The sequence below is a fragment of the Lissotriton vulgaris genome, chromosome 1_2 (assembly GCF_964263255.1).
Source record: "Lissotriton vulgaris chromosome 1_2, aLisVul1.2, whole genome shotgun sequence".
Lineage (NCBI taxonomy): Eukaryota > Metazoa > Chordata > Amphibia > Caudata > Salamandridae > Lissotriton > Lissotriton vulgaris.
The window spans coordinates 95,838,962-95,855,243 of record NC_141686.1 but is presented as its reverse complement, the minus strand read 5'-3'; the positions used below and the strand labels follow the sequence as shown (position 1 = coordinate 95,855,243).

The window sequence follows — 16,282 nt, the reverse complement described above, 5'->3', positions numbered from 1 at the left end:
TTTACTGACAACTCAGACACAGCGTCCTCCCCGAGAGTAGAGTGGGACGCATTCAAGGTGGTGGTAAGGGGACACTGCATGAGCACTCAGGGGAGCATACAGAGGAAGTTGGAGGCGGACTTGCGCAGGGTGGAAGCGGACTTACTCTGCAGGGAACAGGAGGCAGTGGGAGGCGCAGGGGACCGGCTGCAGGCGGCCCGTACAGAGCATGAAACACTAATGGAACGGCTGCGGCACGTCAACTTCGCGGCCCACTCGGCGCGGGTGCACCAATACAGTGACAAGCCCGGTAGGCTATTGGCCTGGTTAGTCAGGCAGGAGAACCGCACGGAGCCAGTATCCGTCATCCGCACGGCTGAGGGAGAGCTAGTGTACACCCAAAGCAAGATACATCAAGCGTTTGTGGGGCACTATCAGGCCCTATACAAATCACAACTGAGAGTCTCCGCGGCCTACATAGCAGAATACCTGGCGGACATCCCGTTGCCTTCCCTCACGGGCTCGCAGCAGGACGCCCTGGGGGCACCATTCTCCCCGGAAGAAATGCGCGAAGCCATTTTCGCACTGTCCAACGGCAAATCACCTGGCCCGGATGGACTACCCGCCGAATTCTTTAAGGCATGTTCGGATACGCTGGTTCCGGAGCTGCTCAAATTGTACCACACTGCGATGGAGGAATCAGCACTCCCAGACTCGCTCAATGAGGCAAACCTAGTCTCACTATTGAAACCGGGTAGGGATGGCGCACTCATGGGATCCTATAGACCGTTGGCCATGCTGAATACCGATTATAAAATCTTCACCTCCCTCCTGGCCCGCCGCCTAGCCCTAGAGGTCCCAACTCTGGTACATGCGGATCAAAACGGCTTCATGCCGGCGCGGAGCACATCTCGTAACCTGCGCCGCCTCTTCCGGATTCAGGAAGCGGCCTTGACACATTGGCCTAGATCGGGGTGCCTGGTCTTGGACCTGGAGAAGGCCTTCGATTCGGTGGAATGGCCATACCTGGGGGCAGTGTTAGACAGATTCGAGGTGGGAGATGCCTTTGCTGACATGGTCGGACTACTCTACCAGAGACCCAGTGTCCGAGTGAGGACGGGTGGACTGCTGTCAGAGAGGGTCAGGGTGCGCAGAGGCACCAGACAAGGCTGCCCCCTGTCGCCCCTCCTCTTCTCTTTAGCCATTGAACCCCTGGCGGCCCTGCTGCGGGACAGAGGAGCGGAATGGGGGATCCCACTGGCTGATGGAACGCACACAGTCTCACTCTATGCAGATGACCTGCTGCTTTCTGTGCGAGACCTCACCGCGATACCAGCCGAGCTGTCGGACATCTTCCAGACCTTCGCGGAGGTCTCGGGCCTCAGGGTCAACTGGGCCAAGTCCGGAATATACTCGTTCAGCCGAGACCAGGAGGAGTGCGATGTGCACCTTGGAGGGGCCCGGCTTGCCTGGTACCCGACCACGTTTAAATACCTTGGGCTGCACATCTACAGAGATCCACAGGACATACTGGAGGGCAACCTGGTGCGCGCCATTTTCTCCTTGCGAGCCCAGATGTCCTTCTGGAAAACTCTGCCGCTGAACGTGCCCAGCCGAATAGCTCTTTCCAAAATGATAGCGCTCCCCAGGCTACTCTATCACTTCGCGAATATCCCTATGTATGTCCCCACACGGATATTCCGCGACCTGGAATCAATGCTTCGCGGCTTGATCTGGAACGCGGGGCGACCACGAGTAGCGCTGGCTAAGCTGTACTCCCCGACTGCGGAGGGAGGATTGGCTGGCCCCAACATGGAGCTGTATTACCTGGCCGCACAGCTCCAATGGGTGACGTACTGGCTCAGCGATACGCATCTAGACGATACGGCCACTGCGGACTACCAATGGACCCACCCCCAGGTTTGCGCCCTGTTTCACCCGTTGACCAAGGGACCCCGTCCTCTACCCTTGCATATGGGCGTGGCCCGCAAATGCTTTCTCCGTAGCCTGAAACTGACACAAAATGTCAGACCGTATGCTCCTGCCCTCCCACTGTTAGGCACCCCCAGGAGGAGCGGGATGGTAACGCCGCGCAATCTGGACCACTGGATCACAGCCGGAGTAGAGACCATGGGCGACCTGTATGCTGACGGGGCCCTGCTCCCGTTTGCGGAACTATCGGAAAACACGGGACTGCTGGCTGGGCAATTCCTACTCCACGCGTCAGTTCTGCGGGCATACACCGACTCCTGGGGAGACATCCAGGATGAACCACCGATGCACCACCTGATCCAATATCTACATGTGATGGGCAGAGGCTCGCACATCACGCATTGGTTAGCGCAGGCGTTTCTCATCCACACGCAAAAACCCACACAGCAGATCAGGGCTAAATGGGCAGCGCACCGAGGGAGGGATTGGACAGATAAGGAGTGGAACCTAGTCCTAGCCAGTCCTGTGAACGTCCCCCGCAATTCCCGCTTCCGTATCATCCAGCTGTACATATTGCACCAGGCATACCTGACACCGGATAGAATAAATAGATACTTCGCGATCGACACTGCCGTTTGTCCCAGATGTGACCTGCTGGGTGCAGATATCCTGCACATGCTTTGGCACTGCCCAACCCTGGCCACGTATTGGGGGGAGGTGATATCACTCCTGATTCACAGCACGGGCCCGGGTCTGCCTGACACGTGGGAGGCGTGCATTCTCGGACTATATAAAAGAACCAAACTAAACAAAACGCAGGCACGGTTCTGGGATCTGGGCCTCATCACGGCCAAACGGCTGCTCACTAGGCATTGGAAACGGCGGGAACCACCTACCCCGACACACTGGTTCACATCCTTCACAAACTGGGCCAGGGCAGAAGGCACGGCACTTCACCGGGAAGAAATAGCGGGTCTGAGGCAGTTCCCGATCGCACAGCTCTGGGATGGCATCCTGGGGTCCCTGCAGGGGGAGGGCGCTGTCAGGGGGCTCACATAGAGTAAGCAACACTGGGAGTGGGCCACAGAGGCTACAGCTCTATTGAAGGAACCACCGCACACCGCGCCGGCCCCCCCCCCCCCCAACCCAGACATGGATCACCCAGCGCGCAGACCTCAGACACGGCTCGCCACCCACACGGGCGCTCACCAGCGGTCATCGCACAGCAACACAGCCCCAGCACAGAGTCGTAGACACCGCCCCCGCAAGTGCACTCCACCCCACCCCCCCCCCCCCCACCCCCTTCCCCATATATGTTCACATGTTTGTAGTATCGGACCCCTGCTCACCGGCGGTGGCCTCTCCAACCCCCCACGACACAGTGGATAGACGCCGCCAACGGCGCCCCAGGCAGCGAACACAGGCATAGACGCGGCCTGATACACCAACAGCTAGGCTACTCCACCTGACTGTTACATGCACCACTAACCAGGCCGGCAGCTGGCGAAGTACCACGGCCCAAAGGAGCTGTCCCACTTTAAGTCCGAGAACACTTGCGCATGCACACCACTGACCCCCTGATGTACTGTAGCATCATCGGCATACACCACACTGACCAGAGGTGTCTCCTACCAACACCGTGCAAATGGGACAGACTTGATGTGGCGAAGCCACGAAAGGAACATTGGGACATACCGATACAAACTGTTCTGTTTAGTTTGCTGAATTCACGGCTTAGTTCTAGAAAAACTGAAAAATAAGACGTCATTTATGGAACTATTCTTTTACTGATTTAAGGTAATGTGACCATACTGTCTGTGACCTAACATGCCAGAGACACAAGGGGCGCAACGATACGCCCTCCTGTGCAGACTTGCACCCTCACGATTTACCGTTCCTTTGCAGCCGGCCCGCAGGGTTGTAGGCTTCGCTATATGTACTGCACTTTTGAACATTAATAAACGTCTTAAAAAAAAAAAAAATGAGAAGTCGCTCACACTGCTCATTTTCAGACTCTCCTCCGATCCACTCACACAGCTCATTCCCAGCCTCTCTTCTGGTGAGTGTTTCAGATATCTCCATCAGAGCTGATCATACTGCTCATCTAAACAACATTCATCTGATTCTCTTCTGGATGGACCAAAAAAGAACCGCCTGCCACAACCCATATTCACATACTTCCTGGTTGCCCCATTTTAGAGCCATTCAAAAATGCCTCCATGGCACCACCTAGCACCTCCCATTCTACGACTTCCCACCTATGCCTTCTGGAGCATGTAACTAAAAGCCCTACGTCATCTGTTGCCATTCATCAGCCATCTCACTGTGCAACATCTCTGGCGGGTCAGAAAAAGGCCTTAATGACAATGCACTGAAATAGTGGTATGAGCGAAGTCAGAATAGGGATGTATGACGTTACAACGCATGCTTTTGCCACGCATGCCTTTACAACGCGGTTTTTACAATGCATGCCTTTACAACGCATAGTGCTTTGGGGCGCTGGATAGTGAATAGTTTCATTTACTATTCCAACTCCAGTCCCCGTGGATAGTAGGGAAGGTGTTGGATAGTACATTAAACCTATTCCCTATCCTAGAGCGCCCCCCAGCGCAATGCGTTGTAATGGTTTGCGTTGTAAAAGTTGCGTCGTAATGGTAGTGCGTTGTAAAAGTTTTGTTGTAAAGATTGCTTACCTCAGAATAGCCTTAATTAAGCATGTATGTTATAAAGCCTTCATTTGAAGGTACTTCGCATGAGTTACAGGCAGAGGTATCTCTAAGTAAAGATCGGACTAAAAGGGATACAAAGCTCAAAAAAAAAAAGAACTTGCATTACATGACAGTCAAAGAATACTATTAACAATTCTGGTGAATACATTATTGTATTTTACACTGAATGAGAGGGTCGCAAGAGAAACAGGAGGCTGAGTACACTGCCTACCATGCCTTAAAATCTAGAGTTGCCCACTACACTGCAATGAATACAATCGCATTGAGGTTTCTTGAATGAAGCATGTTCCACGATCTTATTAGGCATATATTTTTCTGCTTCAAAGTCCTGTCCACTGTTTGATTCAGCCATGTATTTACAAATCGTCCAAGTAGCACGTGATGCAGTAGGAATATTTCTATTGTAGTCTTACCTTACCTGTTTTAAGGTATACCATTATTCTCTTATCAGCATATGTAGGGATTCTGTCCAACACTGAAAAATAGACTGAATCACTACATTTACATAGTCACTCTTCCTCTCATGGTAATTGATTATCTAAAATTCTGCCAACTTTTTACTGGTAATAGTTATTCCTGATCACACTGGCACTGAGAAACTGGCCACGCCTCTGCATCAACTTGATCAGAACTCTTCCCTTTTCTACCATTTTCAAAATAGTGCAACTGGGTATGATGTTGCTATGTAGCAATGCATCAAGATTGTTCAAGAACTGCTACCATCTCTGTATGGAAAGAAATTAATATTCACCTCTATACATGCCAAAGAAGCCCTCCGAACGGACAGTCTTAATCAGGCAATCCCACCTGCAAACATAAAATGAGAAAAGCTTATTTTTTTAATAAAGATTCAAACAAAATCACTGGTGATAAGAGAGAGTATACAATCCCCTAACAATCGACATGTCATGCAGCTCACCAGTACCTATTTATCAATTGATTTCATCCCACATTCACGGTAAAACAGGAGCTATTGGTAATGCAAATATGCAGGTACAAAATTTCAAAGACAACAAAGGATCTGAAGCTAATAAAAATTAAAAGTTTGGTAAATACTGCACTCATTATGGTCTGTTTCCTTTCACCTGTTTGGGCTCCCCTGCCTTCGCCTTTATAGGGGTTTGCCCCTTGGGAGTTCATTTAGAATGCACAATCGAGAAATTGTGGTTGTACTCTGGAGCAAAGCATGAGGAAGGAATAAATACGTTACTTCTAGCAATTTGCTGTGTATATGAGTACCTTAAATAATGGCGACGAGGACTTATACAGGGATGGGTAACTGATACTGTTTGAGGAATTTAGCACGGACTGGGACATCCCTCAGGGCCAGTTTCTGCTCCATAGAGAAATTATAGGAGCTATACGATGACACTGGGGGGTGGGTACCCTTAAGCCTACTGGTGGGTACAAAGGAACAGCTGGGGGCACCATAAAAGCAGTCACCTGTCTGTACAGGGCGATAGGCAACGACTCTGCTAAGCAACTGGATACGCTGAGGTACTACTGGACAGAAGAACTAGAAAGGCCCTTTGAGGATAAGGACTGGGAGAACATACAGCAGAGGACGCCCAGGGTCTCAAGAAACGCCTTATTTGGTCTGATTCGTTTTTACATATTGCACCGGGCATACATCACTCCAAACCAAATTAACCGCTACTTTCATAGAGATGATGCAGAGTGTCCGAGATGTAGGGAGGAGGTGTAGGAAAGTGAGTTTCTGTTGCAGTAAACCCCCCACTTTTTGCAAGACTACTGAAGCACTTTTTCTTGGTGTGCCCTGGGTCCCTGCCAATCAGGCTCCCAGGGCCTGTGTTCTTTCCCCAAAACTAACCCAATTGGCATCTCTGGCCACAGGTCAGCCCCTGGTAAATGGTACCACCGGTACCCAGGACCGTGTTTGAACTGCAGCTTCTGGTGCCAACCAGGAACCACAAATCAAGCCCACTCTGCACCCGCCGAACCCGGCCCGATCTAGAGTGGAAAAATACCACGAGGAGGTCCCCCCCCCGGCGATCCTGACCCGAGATCCGGTGACCCCTGACTTGCTTCAAGCCTCCAGACGATGCCTGCAGCCTCAATCCAGAGGGCCCCCTACCGCGACCAAAGCGGGTAAGAAAATCCGACGTCCTAAGGCACCCCTGCACCCGACGCCCCACGGCCTTGTGTGCCCAACCCAGCGGTGCCTAACCAACCCTCAACATCCCTACTTACCCCTTGAAGTGGTGGTCACTCTTGCAAGATCCTTTTCGCCGAGCCTGCAGTTTTTCTTTGTCCCGGAGAATCTCCATTGAAATCAACAGGGCACCCGACCTCAAAACAGCACCCTGCCGCCCTAGTGCCGCTAAGGGTGCCCCTTTTGTGCCCCCAACTTGCCCTGAGCTTAACCCTAGGAGATTTGCTCCCACAACCCCGTGGCCTGCCTGCCTGCCAGCAGCCACCAACCGGAGTTCCCCTATCGTCCGTAAGATAACATTGGGCCTCAACACTCTGCATCCGGCCACCCGAGTGCCGCTGAGGGTGCAACAACAGTGCATCACTGACCCTGGGAGACCCCTGAGTCTAACCCCAGGACCCAAACTCCAAAGACCGATTACATACCTGGAAACCAATAACCTCTTTTTCCTCATAGAATAACATTGACATTTTTTCTCCCAAAAAGTTTCTGTCGACTTTTGAATACTACGAATATTCCTTAAAAATCACACAAATAACCAAAACGCATTTTCTCAACTGTTATCAGGACATGTCCCAGTGCGGAATCTAGGTATTCAGCACTGAGTAAGAATAGTCACGTTAAAGTAACTTATCTGTGAATTGAATTTCCTTCCATAGGATAACATTGGTGGTTCTATGTGAAAAAGTTTCAAAGTGTCCACTTTTGAAATACAATAATACTCATTAAAAATCGTACAACTAAACGTATTTACTAAACTGTTTTCAGGAAATGCTCTGGTGCTGAATCTAGGATCCAGCACTGTGTTAGTAAAAGTAATACGAAAATTAATGTAATTGCATTTTACTGAAAAAGCCTATTGATTCCCATGTACTGAGTCTACTAAGTTTGTGCATTGCATTGCAACCCCTGTAAACTCGAATTGGTACAAAGTCCTACTATATTTTGAAAGTATTCAACAACAGCATCTTGTAGCTGAAAAGTACGTATATGCTTACCTGTACCGGGCTTGCTTGTTTCTAGAAATAAAACAGTATATTTTTTATACAAAAACAATTGGCCTAGAGTTCAGTTCTTGAGTGTGTGAATTCATTTGCTGACTGAGTGTGTACATCAAATGCTTAACACTGTCCTCTGATACTGCCCTACTGCTCGACCAAGCTACCACTTTAGAGAGTAAGGTTCTATCTAACTTTAACCTCTGCCAAACCTCTGGAGACGCTTGGACTCTATACACACTTTACCTCACTTTGGAGCAGTATATATAGAGCCAGTTTCTTACAGGAGGGAGCAAGCTTCACTCACATGATATGGAGTTGCCGGGCCCTTACTCCTTACTGGCAGGCAGTTACGAACGAAACAGCCCACATCACCACCGAGAAGTGCTGTGCACTACGACACATTACCTGCTTGGTTTGTTCCCCCATACAGCCAAGACAAAGGTCACTGACAAATTCCAGGACTTGGCCTTCATACTAGCCATGCGCTAAATTACTAGCCAAGGGCGAAAATACTAGCAAAGCGCGAAATTACCAACCCACTTGCATCCCCCAGTTCCTCTCCTCCAGTTCTGTTTAGAGTCTACCTGATTAGCTAAAGGGTCGCCTGACCCCTCCCAGTCCTCCTCCTGATCATCATCTGGGTGCCAATCTGGCTGAAATAGACCCCAGGAGTGAACAGGGCACAAAAACACCTCTCAGTGCTGGATCCGGCGGGCTCCACGTCAGGATGAAGGCCCGGGTTGGCGCCGGCCGAGGGGCCGACCGGCATCGAGTGTGGTAATGGTGCCAGAGGAATCGGCTCTGGTGGAGGTGTAATCAGGTCAACCGGTGCCAATCCGGATCCAGGCCTGGATCCAAGGGGGACCTGCGGCCTCGGGGCCGGAGCAGGCTTAGGTCCCCCAACCGGTTCGGTGGGGCCCGAAGGTGCTTCTTCGACTTATGCTTCGACTTACCCGACCCAGAGTGCGAAGACTTCGACTTGGATGAATGATGGTGGCTCCGCGATCGGTCCCTCGACCTCCCTCACGACCGGGACCTCGAACGGCGTAGAGCCGGCTGCCGGCACTCAAGCAGCTTTCGGGAACGCTCCTGCAAAGCTTTCGGCGCCATCGACCGGCAGTCGGAGTAAGAATTGGGGTTGTGGTCGCGCTCCAAGCAAAAGAGGCACACGCGGTGCGGATGCATCATAGACATCAGCCGGTTACAGGAACCATATGCCTTGAAGTCAGGCATCCCTCGTGCACCAGGAGTCGAATACTCAAAAAAGTAGAGAGAAAGTCAGTCAAAAAGTGACTAGAGGTACCGCTCTTCCGAGATCTGCTCTGGCTGGCGCGGAAAAAGAAAGACCTGACATCAGCACGCAAAGGCAGCATCTAAGTAGCTGCTGCAATGTCATCCGGGTGATCACGACGCAGACGACGGAAGCGGAGCCGACTGACACCACCTACTGAGGAGCAGAGGTACTGCTGACGAAAACTTTCCGGACCCAGTCTGATGCCTGGGGAATATTCTAAGGTAAGGAATCTATAACTACCATGTTCCTTTCAGATAGGGTGCGACAGCTTAGCGAGGACAAGATGAACCGGTGACCTACAGTGAGGGCACGGGCGGGGGAGTTGGAGGCCTGGCAAAAGGTCCAAATCAATACGTAAACTAATGAAATGCTGTCAGTTATGGTCCATTATACAAACCATAACTTGTGCATCTACTATGAAAACTACAACTCACCCCCAAAAAAGACTGATCTTGACTTTGCCAGATGTAGAGTAGACGGATTGCCCTACGCTGATATATACACATGATACCATGTATATATGTAATGCAATGTATACAGTACACAATGGTATAATGCGGATGCACACCAAAGAAAAGAAAATATGTTAAAAAAAAATAAGAGATCGGTCTCACAAACAGACAGCACATGGAGCTAGGTAACAGATTATAAAAATGCTATATGATCAAACAACCACTGAAAGGCACACACTGTACAGGTCTAGACATACATCCTACTGACTTTGCACTGTCTTAAATACTGCCCACAGGTAACCTGCACAGGGAGCCAGTAGAACAGTAGAAGCAAGTGCTGCACTGTTAGGCTCACAGTGCAGAACCAAATACATGCTGCAGACAGACTAACAGCCTCAGAGAGGCTAAAACACTGTAAAGTCCTAGACATCCTACAGTTAAGACACTTCAATGACAACTAAATATACAGCTATGGAAGGAATGTTTCCAGGAGGAACAGGGTAAGTACTGATTTGCAAAGGCAGGCCTCTGTCTAGAGTTGCAAAACAATGGGTTGGAATGCTTACCAGATTGATTGCCAGTGGTTAAGGTTATCTGAAAGCATCACTCCCATCACCTTTTGATATAACGCCTTAAGGATCCAAAGTTATGCCCTGCCACTGGTCCCTTGCTTGCTGTGCTATAGGATCCAAGCGATGCCTCACTGACGCCTAACCAGGGGAGCAGTCTAGGGTTGCTTGTGTTCCTTTCTAGTGCGGCCCATGCATGGCAGCTCAGGGTGAACAGTTCCCATGCGCAGCAGGGTCTTTACTGATTTGCATAAGCCAGCCTCTGTTTATAGTTATGTAGCAAAGTGGATTATTATGTGGTTGTGAGACCTCACCATGTAAAAATGTCACAATCTTAATCAGGACCAGTAAGGTTTCTTTAATAAACCCCTTAACACAGTCCTGGGAGGCCAGGGCACAGAACAGTCAGGCTTAATCAATGGTACAGGTGTAAAGCATTTACAAGTACCAAAACAGGTAATAGGTAGAAAAATAGAGTGCATTTTCATCTTGAAATAGACACCAAAACGATCAGACTCTATTGAGGGTAAAGGAGATATGAATTTTTAATGGTAAGTAAACCAGTTCACCCCTGAAAAATGCAATACATCGTTGAAACTAGTTTAGCAGTTTTTAGCCAGATGCCTAGTACCGCTACTTCTCTCCACTTGGATGGGCCACAACTGGTTGGAGGCCAATCACAGGGACCACTGGGGTTTAGGGACACAGTTACCTTTCAGGTCCTCAGCTACAGGTCCCACAGGACTCAGTCACCCAACAGGCAATTTGGTGTCCAGCAGATCCTGGGCAGCTGGGCTCCCTAGGAGTGCAGAGTTCCTTAGCTGATTGTACTTTAGCTTAACACAGGAGGATAGCCCACTAGCTCTCAGAGCCATCCTGCCACAAGTGGAGCTCTTCCCCACAAGTGGGCACAGCAGGCACAGTCCTCATTGTGAGTCTCTCAGGTTCAGCAGGTGCACCTGTCTTTGGTGCAAGCTGTCATTGCTGGGACCAGGGAGCATCATGGAAGTCTTTCTTCTGTATTGCTTCCAGTCCAGTAGCTATCTGAGGACTGTGTCTGGGTTGCCACTTTTATACCATCTTCATATTTGTGGGAAGAGAGCATTCACTATCCATTGGGACAATAGTCTCCACATTGCAACCCTTCCCCTTTACATCACTTCCTTGGGGATTGGCCATCAAACAATCCCAAGATACCCCTTTGTACCCAAATCCAAGCTGGTACAAGCCTTCGCCTCTGTGAGGAACCCTGGGCACACCCATGGGGTGTACCCAGCATAAAGAGCTACTTCGCCTGGAGAACTGGTTTTGCAATGGGTTTTACCCCTCTCAAAGAGAAGCCAGTCTGTCTACCTATACAAAGGAGCGGGCATGTGAAGGTGTGATCACTATTTGCTTCACCAACACGGTCGCCTCTTTGAAAATGGGGCATCTGTGGCCACCCCCAGTAGTCATCCTGTTGGAGGTTCCAACTTCCTAGCAGGGGGCAGCATGTTGTCCCAGGTGACAACTGCTGAGATAGACTGGAAAGGCTACTGGAGGGCTGGGCAATAAAGTGGTGACTTTCTAAAGTTACCTTTCTATTTAAAGTTACCTTAAATCCGTTCTCAGCAATGAGTGGGTTTTAACGTCAGGATTAATTTGCTAAATTGTAGCATTATCTTTGGTGGGCCCAAATGAAAGTTAGCACTTAGTGTGGAAGCTTTTGAAATTTTACATTAGGCAATGGGACCATCGGCTGTGCTACAGTGAAAACAGAAATTTAATGTTTTTATTGTAGGGCACGTTGAACACAAAAGCAACAAGCCCTTCTATTTTTTTAATAAGCACACAGACTAGTGGGCTACTAAGGCTCCCATAGGGGTGGCTTCTTAATATTAAAAAGGTGGATTTTGACCTGGCAAGTATGCCAGGGCAGTGGGTTCTGTGGGCATGGTACACAGGGATGTGTGCCATGTCGACTCTTGCTTCAGTTTTGTACCTAGGCACTCAGCCTGCAAAGGCAGTGTGTGGGAGCCAGGGTGCAGGGCCCCCGAGGGTGGCACAATAAGTGCTGCGGCCCTCAGGGGTCTTCTCTGGTCACCATGCCCTGGGTACCTAGGGTACCATTTACTAGGGGCTGACAGGGGCCAGAGATGCCAATTGGGTATTTTGTTTCAGCATAGCTTTTCTTTGTACGAAAGGAACACAGGCCCTGGGTACCTGATTGGCAGCGACCCAGGGCACACTCAGTCAAAGTACATCAGCAGTTCAGAAAAAGGTGGGGGCATACCAAGGCAAGAAAGATGGCACTTTCTCACAGCCCTACAACCTCCAGCCTGTGCGTCCTACCAAAGCCTTCATCCAACCATAGCCTTGACTGTTTTACTCTTTATTTCATTAAAAAGTACGATTTTTATGCAAGTTTGGAAAATTGGTACCGGTTTATTAATACCAAAATTACCACACGTCTTCACGATTTCCATCAAATTAGCGATTTTACTGTGTCCACATTGGTATTTTTTTCAATGATTTTAATCCCGTTGTCAGTGCATCCGAGTGCCCACTTCTCTTCCTAGGGTCTGGCACTTCTCATAAGGCTTACCTTTTGATGTAAAATTTCTGTCCTATGGCGGAATTTATTTTTGATCATCTTCCTCAGCTAATTACTCCTTGAAAATTCTAATGTTATTGACCAAAACCGTACTTTTCAGAATTCTCAAATTAAACTGACAATATAAACAATATGTTACCTTTTCCTGCCTATTTGGCACTTTTTTCGTATCTCCAACTTCTCAAAAACCACTCTATGGATTTACACAAAGCCAAGAAAAGCATTTTTTTTTAAAATATATTTTTATTGCAGGAATTAGCCAGGGTTACATATCAGATCAAAGACACATCATCGATATTAGTCATAAGAAAGAAACCCTGTAGGGGAACAACCCTTGTACACAGCCATTCAGCCCACAACCCAGAGGGTGGTGTGCGGAGAGTCCATGCATGGAAAGCCAAGAAAAGCATATGTCTGAGTAAAGTTCTCCATTAATTCCAAGTTTAGCTTTGATCCATTCAGTGGTTTTTAGGTCTCGCCTTTACCATTCCGCAGGATTGGGAAATGGGGAGAATTCAAGTCGGCAAAATCCTCTTCAAACCAAGGGCTTTCAGCCCCGCGGTTTTCTTGCAGTTCACGTGAATCACGTGAGCAAACATGCACGCCCATTCACGGCCAGGGCTTCTCCTCCCCTCGCAGCACTCCTCCCACACCAGCAACTCCCCCCTCCCACACCAGCACCTCCCCTCTCTCTCCCCGCAAACACAGCCTTGCTGTAGCAGCACTCCTCCCACACCAGCACCTCCCCTCTCTCTCCCCGCAAACACAGCCTTGCCCTAGCAGCACTCCTCCCACACCAGCACCTCCCCCCTCCCACACCAGAACCTCCCCTCTCTCTCCCCGCAAACACAGCCTTGCCCTAGCAGCACTCCTCCCGCACCAGCACCTCCCCCCTCCCACACCAGCACCTACCCTCTCTCTCCCCGCAAACACAGCCTTGCTGTTTATTTTTTAATGCAGTAACTAAGCTAAAAAAAAAATGCCTAAAAGCGGAAATATTTTCAATAGAGACCCATAACATGCTAATTCCTCAGATACGGAAGTAAAACATTAGCCACTCTTCGACCATTCCCACAAATAGAGGTGTTGGGGCTGGTGGGGCTCGCCTGGCACACGGACAACCCCGTCCATAAATGGGAACTGTTACCGCAAGTCTCTGCTTCTACAACTGACTGTTTATCTCATTATACACATGTGAATGTCAGTATGTCACCTTTCTAAAATATGAACCGCCACTAATAATCGATGTTACGGAAAGCCTCACATTTCTGAAGATACTGAGAAGAGGGGTAGTTCGGGCATGAATTCACTATGTTTTACCTTGAAAAAGTCGGCCCCATACTACAACCCTAGGCTTATGCCCACTGTTTACCAGATTTCTGGAGATTCACAAAAATTGTCCGGAATTGCAGACTGTAATTGTATTGATGCGCGCGCCAGCATCTTTCAAGTGTTTGATTTTCTCTACCAATATATTATTTTTCCTGGTGGGTAAATGAAACGTAAAGTTATCGACCTCCATGTGCAGACTTACTAAAGCCGTTACTATTTTTTGTCAGCCATTTGAGCGTAAATACCACTGGGATGGTACGTGAATGCACGTAAAGTTTCAGATGTACTGGTCTTCGCGACCTCCCAATGGCCCCTCTACTGCCCCTCCTCTGGAAACACCCACCCTCTCTCCCTTAACTCTAAATGTACAGTATTACTGCCGAAAGTTTATCATATTAGCACATTTGCCGTTGTTTAAAATGCAGATGCCGACAGATGCGGGAGCTGAGGTTTACGCGGCTGGTTTAGCACACTTAAGTTAAACACAAATCTGCATCTGACTCAAAGTGATTTGCCCAGATCACACTGAGCTGGAAGCTAGGAGAAGAATCCCCCGGGTGCCAAATTAGGCAATTTAAAGGAGGGAGATAGGAGCTTAATAATTGAAGCGTAACATCTGTATTTTGAACAATTGAAGCACACACAGACACAAACAACGAAAGCGATGCGTTGGCATTACAACAGAAGCAGTAAAGCCCATAGATTAATAGGTAAAATGATTCTGCCTCGAGCATCTCCTCGGCAGTGGCAGATGTGCCCCTCTGTCGCCAGTGACCGGTGTCGCCGTGTCCCCTGCCAGACCTCTCACACCTCCGTCACAGCATGCCTGTGTACTTCAAAGGCTTATCACTTCACACGGCCGCAGGCCGTGCAACCAGAGCACTTCAGTTGGTGCGCAGCCCCCCTCCCAGGACTGCCTTGTTACTCTCGGCAGTGACTCCCTAAACACTTGTTATATTTAATTAGCAGCAGCAGCATTTCTCCTGCGCCAGGCCACATCAAAGGCTCTGTGCCACTTTCACCCACACAGCACCACTTTCAGACAAGCAACGCCACTCACACCCACGCAAGCCCACACTCACCCACGCACCACCACACTCACCCACGCAACGCCACTCACCCAAGCAACACCACTCACCCAAGCAACGCCACTCACCCACGCAACGCCACTCACCCACGCAACGCCACTCACCCACGCAACGCCACTCACACATGCAACGCCACTCACCCACGCAACGCCACTCACTCACGCAAATCCACTCACACCCACGCAGTGCCACTTTTACCCACACAGCACCACTTTCAGACACGCAACGCCACTCACACCCACGCAAGCCCACACTCACCCACGCACCACCACACTCACCCACGCAACGCCACTCACCCAAGCAACACCTCTCACACACGCAACGCAACTCATCCACGCAACCCCACTCATCCACGCAACCCCACTCATCCACGCAACCCCACTCATCCACGCAACCCCACTCACACATGCAACGCCACTCACTCACGCAACGCCACTCACGCAACGCCACTCACACACGCAACGCCACTCACACACGCAACGCCACTCACACATGCAACGCCACTCACACATGCAACGCCACTCACTCACGCAACGCCACTCACACACGCAACGCCACTCACACACGCAACGCCACTCACACACGCAACGCCACTCACACACGCAACGCCACTCACACATGCAACGCCACTCACACACGCAACGCCACTCACACATGCACCAATCACACACGCAATGCAACTCACTCAACGCCACTCACACATGCAACGCCACTCACACATGCAACGCCACTCACACATGCAACGCCACTCACACATGCAACGCCACTCACACACGCAACGCCACTCACACACGCAACGCCACTCACCCGCGCAACGCCACTCACCCACGCAACGCCACTCACCCACGCAACTCCACTCACCCATGCAACGCCACTCACCCACGCAACACCACTCACACATGCAACGTCACTCACCCACGCAACACCACTCACTCACGCAAATCCACTCACACCCACGCAGTGCCACTTTTACCCACACAGCACCACTTTCAGACAAACGCCACTCACACCCACGCAAGCCCACTCACACACGCAACACAACTCACCCACGCAACGCCACTCACCCACGCAACGCCACTCACCCACGCAACGCCACTCACCCACGCAACGCCACTCACCCACTCAAAGCCACTCACCCAC

General features: G+C 50.1%; 1 protein-coding gene across 1 annotated transcript in view; it reads right to left on the bottom strand.

The window, feature by feature from the left end:
• SLC25A18 (solute carrier family 25 member 18) overlaps positions 1–16,282 on the bottom strand; it is a 239,063-nt gene that overhangs the window by 76,745 nt on the left and 146,036 nt on the right. The window contains exon 4 of the mRNA XM_086952896.1: positions 5,392–5,447. Coding sequence (XP_086809022.1) covers positions 5,392–5,447 — 56 coding nt within the window. The remainder of the gene's footprint in view (positions 1–5,391; positions 5,448–16,282) is intronic.